The sequence below is a fragment of the Thamnophis elegans genome, chromosome 10, assembly GCF_009769535.1.
Source record: "Thamnophis elegans isolate rThaEle1 chromosome 10, rThaEle1.pri, whole genome shotgun sequence".
Classification (NCBI taxonomy): domain Eukaryota; kingdom Metazoa; phylum Chordata; class Lepidosauria; order Squamata; family Colubridae; genus Thamnophis; species Thamnophis elegans.
Window position 1 is genome coordinate 55,538,873 of NC_045550.1, and position 18,295 is coordinate 55,557,167.

Below are 18,295 nucleotides of genomic sequence, written 5' to 3' on the forward strand. Positions count from 1 at the left end.
AACTGGTCCACGCAAACAAGCAAAGCCCCATCCGCAGGTTGTAGACAGCACATAAAACCATGCCCATTCCATTCTGCGGAAAAATCTCTCTCCAGGAACCTGGTCCCTGATTCCCAAAAGGTTGGGGGCTGCTGGTTTAAGTGACTAGACCTGGATCATGTCCACCCTAAAAGAACCTTTTGGGCAGATAGAAATAAGGAAAGGAGGAAAGCCCCTGAAAAGCCTTGGCTGTGTACCATGAAAGACTTTATATGTGGCACCTTGAATTTATTTATTTGCTTGCTTGTTTATCAAATTTGTATGACCACCCATCACACGAAAAGTGACTTTGTACTATAAGGATATAAATCAATAACATGAAAACTGATATTATTAAAAAAAGGTTGTCAAGATCTGAATAAGATCTGAATTGGAGTAAGAACTATGTAAGAATGAAGTCAAATCAAGTCAAACTCGACTTCTGGAACCTTCACGAACATATCCGTAAGATTTTCTTCATCAATAGATAGACTTGGTTTACCATTACATTCATCTAGGCAGCATCTCCCGCCCTCCCCCCCCCCCCGATGTCAAAATTTTGTCTCTGTGGGATTTCTGATAATCTCCCATCCAATGCCAACCATATCTGAGTACGCTTAACTTTTCCATATCAACCAGGATTGGTTCAATGCTGAAATTGCACTTAGTTAGCAGTCTCTAATTACAAGAAGAAAATAGCACGTGATGATGAAAATTTGAGAGAAGCTGTCACTCAGAGTAGGTTCAGCTCTGGGCCAGATAGATGAAAACATCTGATCTTGTATAAAGCAGCTCCTTCTGCGGGTGTGTTGCTCAGGTAAAGGTTTGCCTCGCAAATATGTGCTAGTCCAGTGATGGCTAACCTTTTTCTAAAGGTGTGCCAAAATTGTGCACACACAATACAATAGTACAATACAATAGCAGAGTTGGAAGGGACCTTGAAGGTTGTCTAGTCCAACCCCCTGCCTAGGAAGGAAACCCTACCCTGTTTCAGCCAAATCTTTTCTTAAAAACTATCCAGTGTTGGAGCATTCACAACTTCTGCCATCAAGTTGTTCCACTGATTAATTGTTCTAACTGTCAGGAAATTTATCCTTAGTTCAAGGTTGTTTCTCTCCTTGATTAGTTTCCACCCATTGCTTCTTGTTCTACCCTCAGGTGCTTTGGAGAATAGTTTGACTCCCTCTTTTTTGTGGAAGCCCCTGAGAGATTGGAACACTGTTATCATGTCTCCCCTAGTCCTTCTTTCTATTAAACTAGACATACCCAGTTCCTGCAACTGTTCTTCATATGTTTTAGCCTCCAGTCCCCTAATCATCTTTGTTGCTCTTTGCTGCACTCTTTCCAGAGTCTCCACATCTTTTCTACATCGTGGCGACCAAAACTGAATGCAGTATTCCAAGGGTGGCCTTACAAAGGCATTATAAAGTGGTATTAATACTTCACGTGATCTTGATTCTATCCCTCTGTTTTTGTAGCCTAGAACTGTAACCTAGAACACACGCTATCACATGCAGACGCATGCCCACCTACCTGCACATGTGTGCATGACCCCTCCATCTCCACATGCATGCACGACACCCCCCCCCTTTGTGTATGCACATATTCCCCCCTGCATGGATAGGGGGAGTTTTCGCTTTCCCCAGGCTCCGGAAGCTTTCCTGAAGCCTGGGAAGGGCAAAAACAGCTTCCCCCTGCTCTCCGGAAGACCAAAAACCAGCTTGCCAGTGCGCACATGCATGCCAGAGCTGAGGGCTGCTGTGCCGGTAAATATGGCTCCGCGTACCACAGGTTCACCTTCATCGTGTTAGTCGTTCCCGACTCTAGGGGAGAGCTCATCTCTCTTTCAAAGCCAAAGAGCCAGCGCTATCCGAAGATGTCTCCATGATTATGTGGCTGGCATGACTAAATGCCAAAGGTGCACAGAACGCTGTTGCCTTCCCACCAAAGGTGGTTCCTGTTTTTCTACTTGCATTTTTGTGTGATTTCGAACTGCTAGGTTGGGACAAATAATGGGACCTCACTCCGTTACACTGCGCTAGGGATTCGAACCCACCAAACTGCCAACCTTTCTGATTGACAAGCTCAGCATCTTAGCCACTGAGCCACCACGTCCCTTTCCTTGTGTTGCTTCATGGCTCCCAATTTGCTTGGGCATCAATTGCTTATTCCCATGCAAAGCAAGTTTTGTGAAAACTCTTGCCCCCACCCCATTTAAATAAAACAGCTGGCTGCATAGTAAAAAGAAAATCCTATATATTATCTCCACCCTCCTCTTGAATCAAAATCTATTTCCCACCATGTGGTAAATGAATGTTCTGCTGTGCAAATAACTTCATACCAAACAACAGCTTGAAGCACGTAGTTGTCACTTGGTTAAGTTTCCTGTTGTTGTTTGTTGATGCTGATGTTATAATAGCTGTATTTCTCTTGTTTGCTCTTGCCTTAGCTTCAATGATGTAGGTAATTAATGGTATTATTGAGTGATTCCTTAATTTGCCTCATGTTTGTTTTGGCCCCGGGAAGATATGAATGTAAAGGAAATAAGAACATTCCAATTTGTGAAGAAAAACATATTTTGACTTCAATTTGCTCAGTCCTCAAAAGCTTACGTCTCAAAGATTGAGCTGAAAATGGATATCCCCACGGAGAAATAACCTGTTCAACAAAAACCATTAACTTATTTTTTTTTAAATTTTATTATGCCAGTTTTCAGACTGTGATGGAATATTGCTTGAACATTGTCTCGGCTGCTCATTAATCGCAAATCCAGATTAAAATGTTGCATTTATTATATATGCTGTATAAAAATGATCAGCAGATCATTTTTATATGATATATGGTGTGGAACATGAAGGAGGACTTGATTAGTTATTCATCTGTTTGTTTGCCAGAGTGTTTAATAATATATTTAACTGGGCCAAGTAGAAATCTACCAGTTGCACGCATAAAACTTGCTAAGTTTGGGAAGTGTTAACCATTGTTACTTTTTTGTGACTTGCATTCTATAAAGCCACTGTTTTTTTGGACAGTATGGTTTGATTTATTATCCAGATGCAGAAAATAGGTTAATGCACAACCATGCTGAGCACATTGTTGAATGCAACCTATGTGTCCTTTGTGTGTTGCTGGAGTGCAGTGTTCTATTCTGACTGTTGTAGAATAGAGATGGAGATGTCCCAAAGGTGTTTTTTTTTTCAAGAGGCAACAGGACTTTCTGTTTTTTCTTTGAAGAGGTTTTGCTTCTCACCCAAGAAGAAGAAGCTTCTTGGATGAGAAGCGAAATGTCTTCAAAGAAAAACCAGAAAGTCCAGTTGCCTCTTGAAAAAAAACACCTTTGGGACAACCATGACCTAGATGAGTTGGTCATGGTACCATAGATAGAGTTGGAGATGGCTCTTTATCCAGGAATTGGTATAGAACCTTGACAATATCAATTGACCAGCCTGAGGGCAAAAGACACAGTAATAAATAATACACTGCTCAAATTGGTAAAATGATTCATCCCAGCAATTTTGAGTAGGTGTTGCAGAGGGGGTGAGAGAATTGTGCCCTTTGTCACCCCCAAAAAAGAGGGGCTAGGAAGCAACCTCTCCCTCCCTACCTGCACCAATGCAAACCACCCTCATAGGAAGGAAGAGAAACTTTTCTTGGTGAACACTCGAAGATGCCACCTCTTCCCCCCAGAGCTGCCCCATAAGACTGGTAGCAAGGAGCAGAAGGAACCGTGGTGGTGCAGTGGTTAGAATACAGTACTGCAGGCTACTTCTGCTGACTGCCAGCTGCCTGTAATTTGGCAGTTCGATTCTCACTGGCTCAAGGTTGACTCAGCCTTCCAGCCTTCCGAGATCGATAAAATGAGGGCCCAGATTGTTTGGAGGGGCAATATGCGGACTCTATAAATCACTTAGAGAGGGCTATAAAGCACTGTGAAGCAATATATAACTCTGCAGTAAGTGCTATTGCTACTGCTATTGTTGCAAATCTATATTATTAGATACTACAGGTAGACAGATTTGCAACAAACCCAAACTGCAAAATTCCCCCAAATTATTCACACGATAACCTCAAGACATTCGGGTTCAGTAAGTGTGTTGACCCAGGATCTAATCTATCAGCCATGGAATCCTATTGGGTGACTTTCCACCATACAATCTCTCTTGACCCAACTAGCTCACAGGCTGGAGGAAACTAGGCAAAAGAAATCTACATATGCTTGTTTGAGTTCTGGAACAAAAGCATGGATGTAAATCTGATATCAGCATCCATGCGTATTTACACCTCTGCTATTTTATTTTCTGTCATCCGGCTAGACCCCATGAGGATCTGTTCCTCTCCTATCTCTGATTCGCAAAAACTTAAGAGAAAAGCAGCTATAATACTGTCCCCCCAAGGCTATATTTTTGCCCTTTTTAATCTGCTCACCTCCATGTCAAATCCCAGTGATGCTACCTGACTTGTTGGCTCTTTAGCGTGCCTTAGCAGCCCAACCACAAACAAAAGAGAAAAAGGGAGGGGGCTTTCCTAAAAATATTGCTTACAGTGGAAAATAATGAAAGATGATTCCCTCTCTGGCTTTAGACATACTTCCTCCCTTTTCTATGTAGCCAAGGAATGAAAGATCCATCTTTTGCTCGATGACACTCTCTCTTTGCTATGTCACCCTGGGGAATTAGTGACAGAACCGTGGAGCTAGGCCCTTAAAGAGCGCAAGCATTTGATAGGCTGGGAAGATTGTTTAGAAATGTTGCCATAATAAATTGTTGCATCTTGCCTGCCTCGTTGGCAAGCTCACATTGCTGGAGCTGAGCAATGGGTTCCTCACAATTGACTTGGCAAAGCTTGACTGGATTTAAGGATTCAGACCTTTGGCATGGCACAAGGCAACTCTTTAGAGCTGTCAAAAACCGGCCCATCAAATTGCAAAACTGTGTCCTGACATGTGAAATAATGATGCATTTGAAAAGGAGAACTGACCTAGAATTTAACCCGCTGGTTTCCCCAAATATGGGGAAACCATATTTGGATTACCTTTCCATGCATGAGTTACTGGTTTGAAGGGCTTTTAAAAAAAACATGAAGTCTTCAAAACGAAAGGCACAGGTACAGTATAGGTGGTACTTTGCTCAACAGTAGTAACTGTGAAAGGGATCTTGGAATTCTAGTGGACAACCATTTAAATATGAGCCAGCAGTGTGCAGCAGCTGCCAAAAAAGCCAACACAGTTCTAGGCTGCATAAACAGAGGGATAGAATCAAGATCACGTGAAGTGCTAATACCACTTTATAATGTGTAAGGCCACACTTGAAATACTGCATTCAGTTTTGGTCGCCACGATGTAGAAAAGATGTGGAGACTCTAGAAAGAGCGCAGAGAAGAGAAAGAGTGTTCCAATATCTCAGGGGTTGCCACAAAGAAGAGGGAGTCAAACTATTTTCCAAGGCACCTGAGAGTAGAACAAGAAGCAATGGGTGGAAACTAATCAAGGAGAAAAGCAACTTAGAACTGAGGAGAAATTCCTGACAGTTGGAACAATTAATCAGCGGAACAGCTTGCCTCCAGAAGTTGTGAAAGCCCCAACACTGGAAGACTTTAAGAACATGTTGGATAGCCATTTCTCTGAAATGGTATAGGGTTTCCTGCCTAGGCAGGGGGTTGGACTAGAAGACCTCCAAGGTCTCTTCCAACTCTGCTATTGTATTGTATTGTATATTTAAGTCCTCAGTGATCTAGGTAAGGTAAGGACAACACTTTTTTGGCTAGGTAGAAATTACTGTAACTTTATATTTTGCTTCACATTTTATACGGTGTTGTTTCTTGTACACTAATTTAATTTTAATGATGACCTGAAATTTTAAAATGACATAAGCCCTTTAAAATAATAAGCCACTTTTAAGCAAAGGAACTTTTAAAATGACCTAGCATGCAAAACCAAACTACAGCGCTATGGAAAATTCTTATCAAAACTAGTTTTTTTTTCTTTTTTAAGTTTCATAATATTTGTAAATGTCTGCTTTATGTGGTATTTTATTCTTTTTAATCTCAGTTTTGTTTTTATTTTGTCATTTTTCCCTTTAAAATGTTTAAAAAAAAAAAAACCTTTATAAGAAATAATGATGGAAATGCTAAAATAATTGATTGGCACCTGTTACACTGTTCAGCCTTAGACTGGATAGTGTTTGATTTGTTCACATTACTGGCTTCTCTGCCCTGGAAAATTCTGGCTCTCAAGTCAACTCTCTCATTGTTTTATTTTATTTTATTTTGCCAACCATTTGGTTTTGAAATGACTCTGATGGCTTATGACATAAAAACATTAGAATCAGTAAATATCCCTAACCAATAACATGACAATACCTTCAAAGTAAAATCATGGTCACAAGATGGGGAAGATGGGGTTTATGAGTCCTTCCAGGCAAGTCAGGATAGAACTGTGGGGGGATAGAAGACCTGGAAAACAATAGCAATAGCACTTAGACTTATATAACGCTTCACCGTGCTTTGCAGCCCTCTCTAAGCGGTTTACAGAGTCAGCCTATTGCCCCCCTCCAACAATCTGGGTCCTTATTTTATTGACCTCTGAAGGATGGAAGGCTGAGTCAACCTTGAACCAGTGAGAATTGAACTGCCAAACTGCTGACAGAATTAGCCTGCAGTACTGCATTCTAACCACTGCACCACCAGGGCACTCGGAAAGAAACTCTTAAAATCTACACGAGACATCTAAACCTCACTTCAGTGGATAATCCAGAACATGCTTGACACAATCCAGCTCAGGTGATGAGGCAGGCACAAATGTGTGTACCTTAGCTGATAACAAATTTGCTTGAAGATGAATCACTTGAATGAGCTGAATCTTGGAAAAACAAAGCTTTTGCAAAAACACCCATCCCTTCTCTTCCTCTAGCATAGATGGTGCTCATGCTCATCATTGTTATCTATTTTGTTGTCTACATCAGTTTGCCTTGGAGAAAAACCATTGCTCAGTTATAAAGCCTGCTTTATATATCAGTAATCCTCTGTTCCTAATTCAGAGATGCCAGTGCTAAAAATATCCTGGTGTGAGACTCGAGATTGCACGTGCCAATCGGTGTGATCATTACCAGGCTTTTGGAAGCAATATCTGATTTCCACCTGGAAAAGCCAAGGGAAATCATCAAAATCATGAAAAAGTGAATGTTAGAAGATTTTGAGCATGTGATACGGCGCCTAGAAAAATACACCATACTTCATCCTGCAGGGAAAGATTGAAGGCAAACGAGGTCCAGGCAGAAGAAGACCATGGTGGCTTCAAAATTTGAGGGAGTGGTTTGGACAAAATTCAGCAACCATTTTTTCGTGTGGCTGTTGATAAAAATAGGATCACCAACATGATTGCCAACATCCAATGATGGATATGGGAGGAGGAGGAGGAGGAGGAGGAGGAGGAGGAGGAGGAGGAGGAGGAGGAGGAGGAGGAGGAGGAGGAGAAGAAGAAGAAGAAGAAGAAGAAGAAGAAGAAGAAGAAGAAGAAGAAGAAGAAGAACAACAACAACAACAACAACAACAACAACAACAAATTTATGGCACATTTGGAAATTTAGCAGGCAGTTTCAAAAGGCTAATGCAATGCTACTAATCACTAATGCATTCAGTCTGCTATTTTCATCATAAGATTGATTTTAAATTTCATACCCCACAAATACAACACCTGGTCTCATTTTTTTTTTTTACAAAAAATGCTGTTTCTCCACTCACTTCTCTATATAGCATTTTATCTGAAGAAGAGTTCTGCAGACTTTAAAACCTTGCGTACTCTTTGATGTCAGTTTGGTCCTCGTATAGTTGTTGCCTCACCATACATGTCCTTTGCATTTTATGGCATGTGAAGGGATGTCAAGTTGTATTCATGCAGGAAAGCAAATGGAAAACCGCTTTTATCATTAGGGAACAAAACCAATGCCTTTTTTAGAATTAATTGAAATGTCACAAAAGAAGACACTGTTGATACAGATGATTGACTGAGTATTGCTAATGTGCTTACAAATTAACTTATGGAGTGGTTAATATGTAATAAATGTTTGTCAATCATCTCCTTAATTCAGCCTTAAAAGGAACAGCAATTCATCCATTGCTCCCAAGGTATCCCTTACTTTAGCCAAATTACTGTATGTTGTTCATTTTGTAAATGTCACTTCAAACTTCTGTCACTTCTGGATTACCATTGCTTTCCTTATTCACACACAGCAGCTTGGGGAACAGATAATATAATTAAAGCACACTACTTAATTAGCCTTAAACTACCTACAAAATTCACATTTATATATTTACACTAAGAAATCCACCCTAAGTGTATAATAATTGGAATAGGTCTTGGGATAATTGGAATAATTGGAATAGGATTAGAAATAATGAGATATGAGAAGATCTACCGGTTGAGTAATAATTAAAAGACTGACATTTTTTTTCTGCCTGTCATTTCCATGCATTCCCCCACCCCCCTCTTTTGGCTCAACAACTCTATTTCTAACATAGTCCATACCTCTAGGGATAAATTATGGAGGGAACTTTTATAATTTATTAGCTAGAAATATGGGACCGATGGGCCTCTGAAATTAAATAGAAGATTATCTAAGACTGAAGTAACTGCAGATTCAATCACTATACGAAGCCTTGGGTAAGGGTCCAAAAGGACAGATGTATGGAGCATCTAATTCCCATGGCAATAATCAAAGTGAGACCTTCCTTTAATCCAAGGACAATTAATATACTGTTTGACAGAATCTTTTGGCACGCTTCTCTAAAGCTAAAATCTTTGAAGCAACATCATTTTCCAGAGAACAGCTGAATTTGGAAAGCCAAGGACATCTTGGAACTTGGCACTTTCTGAGGCTTGAACCTGATGTAGTGGCAACTGTCCCATCCACTCTTCCAACCATAGGATTCAACTGCTAAATTATTTTATTCTTTCCAATGTTTTTTGAATAGCAGCCACTGCTCTTTTTTTTTTCCTATGAGCCCAAATTCCTTTATACTTTCCAGCAGGAAAAAATGCAAGCAAGCCAGCCATCAACTGCTGCTCATTTGCCTTGTTACCATTCCCCCCCCAAAAAAAACCAACTCCAACTCAGTACTTTCTAGGGAACACAGAACCACCCCCTGGAAATTACCCAGGATCAGGAGTGGTATTCACTTACCTTCCCTACCAGTTTGCAAATGTGAGCGTGCGCGCGGTTCCTTCGCTTGCACATGACTTGTTGGTGTAGGCGCTTTGGCTTTAAAACGTGCCTAAATGGGATGGCATAGAGCCAGGGCAGCTGAGCAGGGCTACCCGCAATTTCCACCACTGGCTCGGGCAAACTGGTCCAAACCGACAGAATACTATCTCTGCCCAGGATGCTCCTTTTAGACAAGAGCCAGCAGTGTGCAGCAGCTGCCAAAAAAACTAACACAGTTCTAGGCTGCATAAACAGAGGGATAGAATCAAGATCACGTGAAGTGTTAATACCACTTTATAATGCCTTGGTAAGGCCACACTTGGAATACTGCATTCAGTTTTGGTCGCCACGATGTAAAAATGATGTGGAGACTCTAGAAAGAGTGCAGAGAAGAGCAACAAAGATGATTAGGGGAAGAACAGTTGTGGGAACTGGGTATGTCTAGTTTAATGAAAAGAAGGACTAGGGGAGACATGATATCAATGTTCCAATTTCTCAGGGGCTGCCACAAAGAAGAGGGAGTCAAGCTATTCTCCAAAGCAGCTGAGGGTAGAAGAAGAAGCAATGGGTGGAAACTAATCAAGGAGAGAAGTAACTTAGAACTGAGGATAAATTTCCTGACAGTTAGAACTATCAAGGGTGTATTACCACCACAAACACCCCTAGTATTTTTCTCCAGAGAATAAGTCATCTGTGTACCAAGTTTAGTTGAAATTGCTCAAGGCATTACAGAATTATGCTGGAACATACACAAATACACACACAGAGTACCATTTGTAGGTAGGTAGGTAGGTGGGTGGGTGGGTGGGTGGGTGGGTGGGTGGATGGATGGATATGGATATGGATATGGATATGGATATGGATATGGATATGGATGTGGATATACTTATGTTATAAACCACAAAAGGCATAATATCGGCTTTGGCTGTTAAGTCTTGGTTTCTCACACATCTGATTTCCTTAGTTTTTCAACTTCTTGTTTTTTCTATCTGTCATCAAACTCCACAAATAATATTGGACAAAAGTCCCCTTGTTGGTATTCACCCAGTCCTTTACGTTGGCATTTGAATCCGTGCAAAAACAAAGTGTGTCCTTCCAAGGGACAAGTAACTTATGCACGCTGGTGCTACTTTGATCTCCATTCAAATTCTCATTGTTAAAGCAATTACAAAATGCCTTGCTATAATTAGGACGGCTGCCTGAATGTCTGCTGTGAGGGAGCTGTTATCATGGAAATTTCTGGCATCAGGACTTTCTTAGATAGAGATGATCTTCCTTACCCTAAAAAAAATAAAAAGCTTTTCTGTTTATTGAATGACACACTACTGTTGTGGAAAGAATGACACATTACTGTTATTATTTCAAGCAAAGGTATATGTGTAAATGCTAATTTTATTCATCCAGCTGCCTTTCCTTTGCAGGTATTAGAAGACAGCACAGGCGTTCGGAGGGTGGTTGTCACACCCCAGTCTCCAGAGTGCTATCCTGCTAGCTATCCTTCTGCCATTTCTCCAACGCACCACCTACCACCATACCTCACTCATCATCCTCATTTCATTCATAACTCTCATACAGCTTTCTACCCGCCTGTTACTGGGCCTGGAGATATACCACCTCAGTTTTTTCCTCAGCATCATCTTCCGCCTACCATTTATGGAGAGCAAGGTAAACTCAACTGCACGCCTTTCGAATCTAGGTTTACGTGTTTTGCCGCGCTGCCTTGATTGTTGAAACAGGATGGGGGCCCAGGCTGCCTTCGACTTACAACCACACCTGGGATCGATATTTTCATTGGCATTAAGGGAGTCGCGTTGGATGTTTCCACTCCTCCTTCTTTTTTTTGATCGCAGTTGTTGAACAGTTGGTGGCAGTTTTGGTGATTAAGCAAATCCAGCTTGACCCACTGACCTCGCGGGTCAGACACCAGGTGGGAAGGTGACAGGTGTGGCTATCACATGACACAGCTGGACACTGCAGCTGGTTGTCAACATTTACGATGGTTGCAGTATCCAGGAGTCACGTGATCACAAAGTCAACGGGGAAGCCAGCCGTGTCGCTAACTTAACAACTGCAGCGATTCCCTTAGTAACCATGGCTATAAAATGGAGCAAGCCTCACTTTACAAGTGTCTCGCTTAGCAACAGGAATTTGGGGCTCAGTTGTGGTCTGTGGGCCGCCTGTAAAGAAATGCAGGTGGCATTTGCATTGGAAGCTGAACTGTATCCCCTTTATCTTGTTTCGTTTCAGAAATCATATATGGAATGTCAAGTTTCATAAACAGGGAAGATCAGTACAACAAACCGCAGCACAAAAAAATCAAAGACAGGCAGATCGATCGCCAGAACCGCTTGAACAGCCCTCCAGCCATCTACAAGAGCCATCCAGCGTGTACGACGGTCTACAACGGTACCCTCAAGACTCAAAACGGGGCCACCAATGGGGCAGGAGGCATCGGAGGCATCAGTGGAGGGGGAATGCCAGTCATCAAAAAGGCAGAACGCAGAGCAAGAAGCAGCCCCAAGACCAACGAACAGGATTTTCATGGTAAAGTTAGCTTCCTTTCTTTTTTCTTCTTCTTTTTGCATTTCTTCCTATTGTTACAGATTTATGGAAACAAGCTAGGAGAAAAATAAAAGAAATACATGGGACTCACACCGTGTGCAGATGGATAGATGGATGGATGGAAGATAGATGGATGGATGGATGGATGGATGGATGGATGGATGGAAGATGGATGGATGGATGGATGGATGGATGGATATAGATAGATTACAGCTGATAAGGAAGGAGAGCTTGTGGCTTAGAGGCTAATACAACTACCTAACATGTAAAAACATCCCTGGCTCAAATCCCAGTAAGGGTATGGCTAGCTGATGAGAGCTAAATAGCTTGAAATAGATCTATACTAGTCTCCCTTTATTTATTTATCAGCACAAAATGCAACACACACACATACGTGTGTGTGTATAATTATGTGTGTGTTTCTGTGTGTGTGTGTGTGTGTGTGTGTGTGTGTGTATTTAAATAAATATATAAACTCATAAAATATGAGTTTCTTCAAACTTTCAAGTTTTCAAAAGAAAGAGGAAACCATTGTTTGCATAAGCTCTCTCACTTACAGAAAGCCAAAGCAGGTCTCTCCAGCTGTTTTTATATCATACTCATTTTAGCAAACATTTCTTAGGTCAAAACTACGCAGGTAGCAGACCTGATATATTTATTCTTGTTCTTTTAGGCTGCAGTTTTATGTTCCCCAACCTGGGACTAAGTTCCACTGAATTTCAGCTCCTGAGTTGATATATATTAGACCACACAATGATAATAGCTCAAAAATGATTGCTATCGTTATTATTTTATTTATTATTTATTTGTTGATCAAACATGTACAAGATAACAAGTATAGGTATGAACGTAAACAGGAAGTAAATACAGATAAATGGGGACAATGGGACAGGGACGGAAGCCACACTGGTGCGCTTATGCACGCCCCCTTTATGGACCTCTTAGGAATAGGTTGAGGTCCACGGTAGACAGTTTGAGATTGAATCTGTGGGGATTGGAGGATGTAACAACAGAGTCAGGTAGAGCATTCCTGACACTGATTCTGTTGCTGAAGTTGTATTTTCTGCAATCGAGTTTGAAGCAGTTTTCCTTGAATTTATATCGATAGTTTGCCGGGGTTTTCCTGTGTATCATTCCTGCTTCATAATTTAGCTTGTCAGCAGATGTGCTTATTCTAAGTCCTATCACATTCGGTGGACCTTTTTAAGCAGATATAAATGATATTTCAGTCAATTCCCAGTTTGGGCTAAAAGAAATTAATTGAACACATACATGTTGTTGTTTTTTAAATATTAGGTGATGCTCATTTGATTAGTAGAGTAGTCCTTGACGTAGAATCACAATGAAGCCCAAAATTTCCATTGCTAGGTAAGACAGTTGTTAAGTGAGTTTCCCCCCATTTTACTACCTACCTTGCCACAATTATGGAGTTGTTAAGATAGTATAGTAGGGTTGTTAAGTGAATCTGACTTCCCCATTGACTCTGCTTGTCAGAAGGTTACAAATCATATGGGACACTGCAACCGTCATAAATATGAGCAGGGGTGGGCTTCAAAAATTTCAGCAACGGGTTTGCTGCCCGGTTGCTGGTTGGGCGTGGCCCACTTGGCCTCCTGCACCATGACTGGCAATGTGTTTTTACATTTCCCAGGCTCCGGAGGCTTTCCCCGAGCCACTGGGAGGGTGAAAACTGCATACCCTGGCCTCCGGAAGCCTTCCGGGAGGCCCATTTTTTCCCTTTCCCAAGCCTCCATTTATGTCACACCCAAAATGATCTGCGTGGAGACTCCTGGGAGGGGTGGGGAGGGATGGGCATGGCCATCCAGCGGTGGGATTTGAAGGCTCTCCAAACTGGCCATGAAGTTAGCTACGGGTTCTCCTGAACCTGGGCAAACCCGTAGCAGCCCACCCTTGAATATGTCAGTTGCTAAGCGTCTGAATTTTGATCACATGACCATGGGATGCTACAATGGTCGTGTGAAAGACTATCACCAATCACTTTTTTCAGTGCCATTGTAACTTCCTATGATCAGAAATGAATGGTTGTGAATTGAGAACTACCTGTACGTTTCACTTAAAAGAAGTTTGCAGGGTCTGGCTTCTTCCTTGACTGCTTTCCGTCCTTCTTCCAGATTCTATTCCTCGTCTCTTCTTACTGGCTGCTTTGATTGGCTCCTTCTTCTCCCTTGCAATTATTCTTCATCCCACATAAAGGTCCTGGTTGCCAGGCCTTATTTTTAGTGCCACATCAGACGCAAGAGATCAGCCTATGCTGGCATGTATTTCTAAACATCTTGAAAAAAAACTACCCAAAGGCTGGCTTGTTGTTCTGGTTGTTCTGCTCCTATTAGTATTCTGAAATAAGCTTGCTGTCAGGGTGAATGCCTGCTGTAGAAAATTGGTTATAGGAAGTCACCAGTCATCATCCTGCTAATTGGGGGTATTGTACTTCTATGACAGAGTTCTTTATATACAGAAAGTCTTGTATTTGTTCCCTGGCTTGTTCAGAGAAAAAGGTCAGGGAGCAACTAATTTTGTTTAAAAATATGTTATACTGGAGATTCTTTTGCTAGGCAAAGCAAACTTGCTTGTCTCAATTTAGGGACTTGCTGATGTACAGGGGTTATAATTTCCCAGAATTTTTCAGCTGGGAATTCCAGCATCTCAGCATATTTGGGCAGCATTGGGGATGGGGGAGGTGGTGCGCTGGCATAGAGGTGGAGCTCTCACCTCACATCAGGAGGCTGTGAGTTCAATTCCAGGTGGAGGCAGGTATTCTCTCTCCGGCCACAATGAGAATGTATCTGCTGAATGAAACTCTGCATTGGCGACAGGAAGGGCATTCGGCCAGTAACTAGTCAGCTCCATTCAGTTGCTCAGACTCCACCCTGCAAGGTATTATGGGGTTATTAAAAGAAGATAATGATTAGGGAAGGCTGGAACAGCTAGTAGCTAGTCGGATAAACAGAATAAGGAGTTTCCTTTATCCCTGTCTTTCATTGCATCTATGTTGGAACCAAATTCTACTGCCTTTTGTCCCTTCCTTATAGACAAAGTGTTTATAATGCTTGTAAACTATAAAATAATGAATTGTGATGACTGTTTTGACTGGGGAAACATTTTGGACGGTGGGGGGATAAAGGACTTGAACCTAGGCAAGAAAAAAAACCAATTTAGTTTAATTGTTAGAATAAACAGATTGAATAATTGTTAGAGTAAGCTGATTGAATAAAGTCTGGTGATGTCTGAACATGTTCATGAACCAGCACAGGTAGTGGCTATCAAATAATATCCAACTCTTCCTCAAACCAGCTGTGGTATGCAATTTAAATTCTGATCATGTTGTATGGCCGCTAAAATTAATACTAAGGTACTTTGGAAGACACTCAGTAAGAATGACTTACCATCATATCAGTCCTTGTGAGTTCTCTGTCTTCTAAATTACCATCAGATGGATGCTGCTGTTTCTGAATGCCAGTAGAACTCTCTTTTGGGGATTGGAGTTTTGGGGATTGCTTCTGAAATTGACAAACCCTCAAGAGTTGCAGGCTGTTTGCACAATAGCCTGTGCAAATCTTCCTTGATTCAGAGTAACTCAGTTGCAGAATGGAGAGAGAGAGAGGGAGGGAGGGAGGGAGGGAGGGAGGGAAGGAGGGAGGGAAGGAGGGAGGGAGAGAGAGAGAGAGAGAGAGAGTGTGTTGAGTCCTTGGTGCTCTCTGAATATCAGCGTTCCAGGTAATAAACCCATAGAAAGCAGAACTCCAAGGCAGGTAGATTCCTCAAAGAACAAATGTATTCAAAACATCATATTGGCACACCAGTGAAAACCGACTCTGATTAATTAAAGAGAATTAAAAGAGAAAGTTTTTCCCCTTTTTCCCTTGTCATCAGTCACATGGTCCAGTATAGGTGCTGGACAGTTGCTTTGCTCCTCCACTCCCAGCCACCTGTTGGAATTATCTTGGTTCCCACAGGAAGAACCTGTTCTTTTGACTGCAGTTAACCATTTTCCTCCCCCTCCCATCTCGTGGCCACCCTGGAGCCTCAAAGATGGACTAGCCAGGTTCTCTTCAGGGTTGACACTGAGCTTGGTTTGCTTTCTTGCAGAAATTTCATTACCAAAACTAGGTAACACCATTCAGTGCCCAGACAATGATGTTACCTAGTTTTGGTGATGAAACTTCTGCAGGAGTCATCTGCAAGAAAACAACCAAGCTCAGAGAGCCTCAAGGAGCCCTCATTTCAATCCTGAGCCACAAATATTCTCCTTTATGAGAGACAATTGAGCAAAACCAAGTCGAGGCCTGCGAGAAAAGTTCATCTGAGATCTGCCTGTGTGTAGGTGCTTTTCATCACCTCCTAGGTCTACACCCACTTCACCTTCAGGTGTGATAAGAAAAATTACTTTGAGACTTTCTTGCCCGCACAAGGTAACTTCCCATTTCCAGACAAAACAATAGGAATGGTGAACTGCAGCCTTTTTCTTTTTTATATATATAAAGATTTTTTTTTTCATTTTCATAACATATAACCACATGTATACTATTACATAGCCAACATCTTATTGTATTATTAAATGTTGACATCAATTCATCTTACCATCAACTCCCAAAAACAATTATTGGCTCTTCTGCTCTCCATACATCATATTTGTCACTTTCTTCTCCTTCTCTCCTCCCCCTCTCTACCTCCTTTCTTCCCTCTGTTACCCTTCTCTTCTCAGCTTCCCCTTCCTCTCTCCTTCTCCTCTCTCCCCTTTCCACTCCTCCTTTCTCTCCTCTTCTCCCCCACCCTCTCTCCTATCCCCCCTCTTCTTCCCTTACCTCTCTCCTCTACTTCACACTCTTCATCTCATTTACTTGGTGTATTTTAGCTTCTGAGTGAGCTTCATTTTATGTTGATGGTATTTATAATTCCTTTTCAGTATACATATTTAATTATCTTCCTAAAAGAGAGAACAAAAAAGTATACATTTATAGTCATACTGCCACCTTCCAAGGGGCTTGGATTCCAATCACTCAAGTAATTTATATCAAGGGGTAAATGCAGCAGTTTGTTTGGTAACTCTTGTGCTTCTGTAGGCAAATGTATCCTGAGTCTGAATGTGCAATTGAGATAAGGGCTTCAGATGTCAGAAGACAGAATCGGACCACACTATAGTAGTAGAGTTACAATGCTATGGTTGTCCTGGCCCATTTTCTTCAGGTGTGTAGTTGCAACTGTCAACTGAAGCAGCTTGTGCCCAACCTCAGTATTTTTGTTTCTCATGGTGAATGCCCTGCATGACAAAACTAACTGTCCTATCTTCCAATCAGGTGTTAACTTCAGCAAGGAACTTCAAGAGCTGAATTGGGAAAAGGGCAGCATTTCAATTATTAGCTTTTTCGTCTTTTGCTTTGACAGGGTTGAGATACTCTTCCGCCTTCTTTAAAGGAAACAACTAGGGTATCAAATCATTGGTTGTTTAAGCTGAGCTTGTTTCTGGATTCTCAGAACAAAGGATTCAACTTATTTAGTATCCTGTCTTTATTATTTTTACAAGTAACATAGGATGGCAAACATGTAACACACCTAAGGGTGCTTTTTCAAGAGGCAACTGGTCTTTCTGGTTTTTCCTTTAAAGACATTTTGCTTCTCATCCAAGGAGCTTCTTCAGCTCTGACTGGATGTGGGAAATGGAAGGATTTATACTCCTTGGAAACAGCTGGCCATTTGCATTGAGGCCACCTGGAGGTTTATCGTGCCATCAGATCATCTAAGTAGTTCCACATCCATTTACACTACTGAGGTGACCCTGATGACACAGATAAACTCCAAGTGACCTCAACGATTCTCCAAAAGAATGCAAATAACCAGCTGTCTGCAAGGAGTCTAAATCCTTCCATTCCCCCACCTTCCAGTCAGAGCTGAAGAAGCTTCCTTCTAGTTGCCTCTTGAAAAAACATCTTTGGGACAACCATGACTTAGATGACTGAGATTCTCCATAGACATATACAACACACTTTCCTCCTCCTCCTCCTCCTCCTCCTACAACAACAACAACAACAACAACAACAACAACAACAACAGCCCTGTCAGGTGAATTGAGCTGAGAGAGAATGACTGGTCCAAAGTCACCCAGCTGGCTTTCATGGTTATCTGGGACTAGAACTCAGTTTCCCATTTTCTTGCATGGTCCCTTAACCATTAGATGACACCAGATCTTTTTTTAAAAAAATAAAATGTAGACTGTTAAATTTTCATACACATCCCTTTAATACCCATGTCTGTACACACCAGTGGTGGGTTGCGGATCCTGTTCCAACTGGTCTGGTTGGAACGTGTCCGGCAGCACCCACATGCGTCTTAGTGCCTCTGCGATGCTCTAGCTGGTCCGCGAAGCATCGCACAGGCGCTGTATGCACCATGCACATGCACAGAAGCGGTGGGCCTTCTGGGGCACTGTACCGGAACTGTATCCAGTGCTCTGGGCAGGCTCTGGTAGCCCATACCGGAGCATACTGCCTGCAATCCACCAC

At 41.8% G+C, this 18,295-nt stretch overlaps 1 protein-coding gene across 1 annotated transcript in view; it reads left to right on the top strand.

Moving 5' to 3' along the window:
- FNDC3B (fibronectin type III domain containing 3B) overlaps window positions 1-18,295 on the top strand; it is a 237,807-nt gene that overhangs the window by 99,633 nt on the left and 119,879 nt on the right. Inside the window, 2 exon segments of the mRNA XM_032225081.1 lie at window positions 10,637-10,880; window positions 11,463-11,759. Coding sequence (XP_032080972.1) covers window positions 10,637-10,880; window positions 11,463-11,759 — 541 coding nt within the window.